Genomic DNA, 1,791 nt, shown 5'->3' with positions numbered 1-1,791 from the left:
GCCTCAAGCGTGCAGAGGCCCGGGCAGGCCGCAGCGGCCGCTCACCTTTGCTCACCGTGCCGTCGCCGTCGGAGAGGATGACCCAGGGCACGGCCCTGGTGCCCTCGATGCGGTAGACCACGCCGGTGCGGTCGTCCACGGAGTAGAGCTTGCCGTCGAAGACCGCCAGGTCGGACAGCTCCATGCCCCGCCCCTTCTCCGCCAGGTGGGACTCCAGGACCCCGTGGCCCGGGTCCCACTCCACAGACACCCTGTCCCCGCTGTCCGACAGGGTCAGGTAGCCCTTCTTCAGGTAACTGAACCAGGTGTTCTCCTCCGCGGCCTTGGAGTCCGTGTCCAGGTCGGCGATGACCGCGATGCGGTACCGAGTCCCGCCCGGCGTCCTCTGGGGGGCCGACAGCGGGTACGTGTCATTGTACTGGTCCTCGGGCGCCAGGCCGGGCCCCCAGCGGTGGGCACTGGGTGCAAGGGGCCTGCCCGGGGGCGGGCGGTGGGCACACAGCAGCCAGAGGACGGTGGCGCCCACGAAGGAGGGCAGGATGACCTTCCAGCGGGGGCGGAAGCGGGGGTCCGCGGCCTTGGTCATGGACGCCAGCACCGGGAGGCCCCCCACGCTTATCCGCAGGGGGTGCATAGACTCACTCCATGCCGGGGGCTCGGCGGGCTGGATGGGCATCAGCCTGAGGGCAGGCGGGACCTGTGCCGGGAGGGGACAGAGCCTGAGCGGGGGCCGAGGCCAGAGCCTGTGTGCGCTCCCTCGGCCAGACCGAGGCTCCAGGCCGAGCAGCCGCCCCCGGCCGGCCGGCGGCAGGAGGACCCCGGCGGAGAGGCTGGCGCTCTGCGGTCTGGGGCCGCGGGGGCGGGCGGCTCTCGAGAAGAAGCCCAGAGCGTCCCGCTCACAGCTGCTGTCCCCGAGAAGCCCCAGCACCCAGATCACGCCCAGAGTGACAGTGGCCAGATGTCGCCGCGTCCGAGGAGCCCTCCCACAGCTGTCCCCCGCGCCCAGCCTGTCAGCAGCGGGCCCGGCGCAGACGCGTCACCGAGGCGCCTGCGGAGGCTTCTGTGACGCTCAAACAGAAGCTCGGAGAGCGTGTCCAGCGCTGGACGGCTGCCAGGCGCCCCCTGTACCCATGGACCCAGGGCATGGCGGGGCCCAGGGTCGGGCAGCTGCCCCGTACCCACGGTGCAGTGACCGCTGGGCGCCAGGCCAGCATCAGTCCCGCCACACAGCAGCACCTGCGGGGTGACCAGCACCGGCCACTTCCTCCGTCCTAACGCTAACCCCAGGGAGGAGCCCAGCTTTGGGCCGGGGCCTCTGCTCAGCGGCCGGGGCGTGGCTTAAGGGCTCCCCCGGTGGCTGCCATCCTGGGCCTGTACCCCAGCCTGCGCGGGGACCAGGCAGGGGGCTCTGAGCACAGAGGTCCAACCAGCCCCCCTCAGCTCCGGGCAGCCTTATATGCTGGCCTCAGGGTCAGGCTCAGAAGACTGACCTCAAGGTGCCCTCCTGTTCCTCCAGCAAGAAAGTGGCCCCTTGTTGGCCCCGGCGGGGCGGGGGCGCCTGCCCTCTGGGAGACCTGGCCGCCACGGCCCCGCTCACCCCCTCCGCCGGCGTGGACACGGAGTCAGACGTGCGTCCCCGAGCCGCGTCTCACCGCCCTCCCCCACACCGTGCAGCGCAAACCTCGCTCGGACAGGCCGAGGGGTGCGCCGGCGGGCTGGCCTGCGTGGCCCCGACTCAGCCTGGCACCCCGGCACCCGAGACGCCCCCGCCACCCGCCTCCTCCTGCAGGC

The 1,791-nt window shown here is 72.4% G+C and overlaps 1 protein-coding gene across 1 annotated transcript in view; it reads right to left on the bottom strand.

The window, feature by feature from the left end:
- CANT1 (calcium activated nucleotidase 1) overlaps nucleotides 1-701 on the bottom strand; it is a 2,918-nt gene extending 2,217 nt beyond the window's left edge. The window contains exon 1 of the mRNA XM_004695344.2: nucleotides 46-701. Within this exon, the coding sequence (XP_004695401.1) occupies nucleotides 46-676 (631 nt within the window). The 5' untranslated portion in view covers nucleotides 677-701. The remainder of the gene's footprint in view (nucleotides 1-45) is intronic.
- Nucleotides 702-1,791: the final 1,090 nt, after the last annotated feature.

Source organism: Condylura cristata, unplaced genomic scaffold, assembly GCF_000260355.1.
Source record: "Condylura cristata isolate star-nosed mole 26May11 unplaced genomic scaffold, ConCri1.0 scaffold00060, whole genome shotgun sequence".
Lineage (NCBI taxonomy): Eukaryota > Metazoa > Chordata > Mammalia > Eulipotyphla > Talpidae > Condylura > Condylura cristata.
This window is presented reverse-complemented; position numbering and strand designations above follow the sequence as displayed.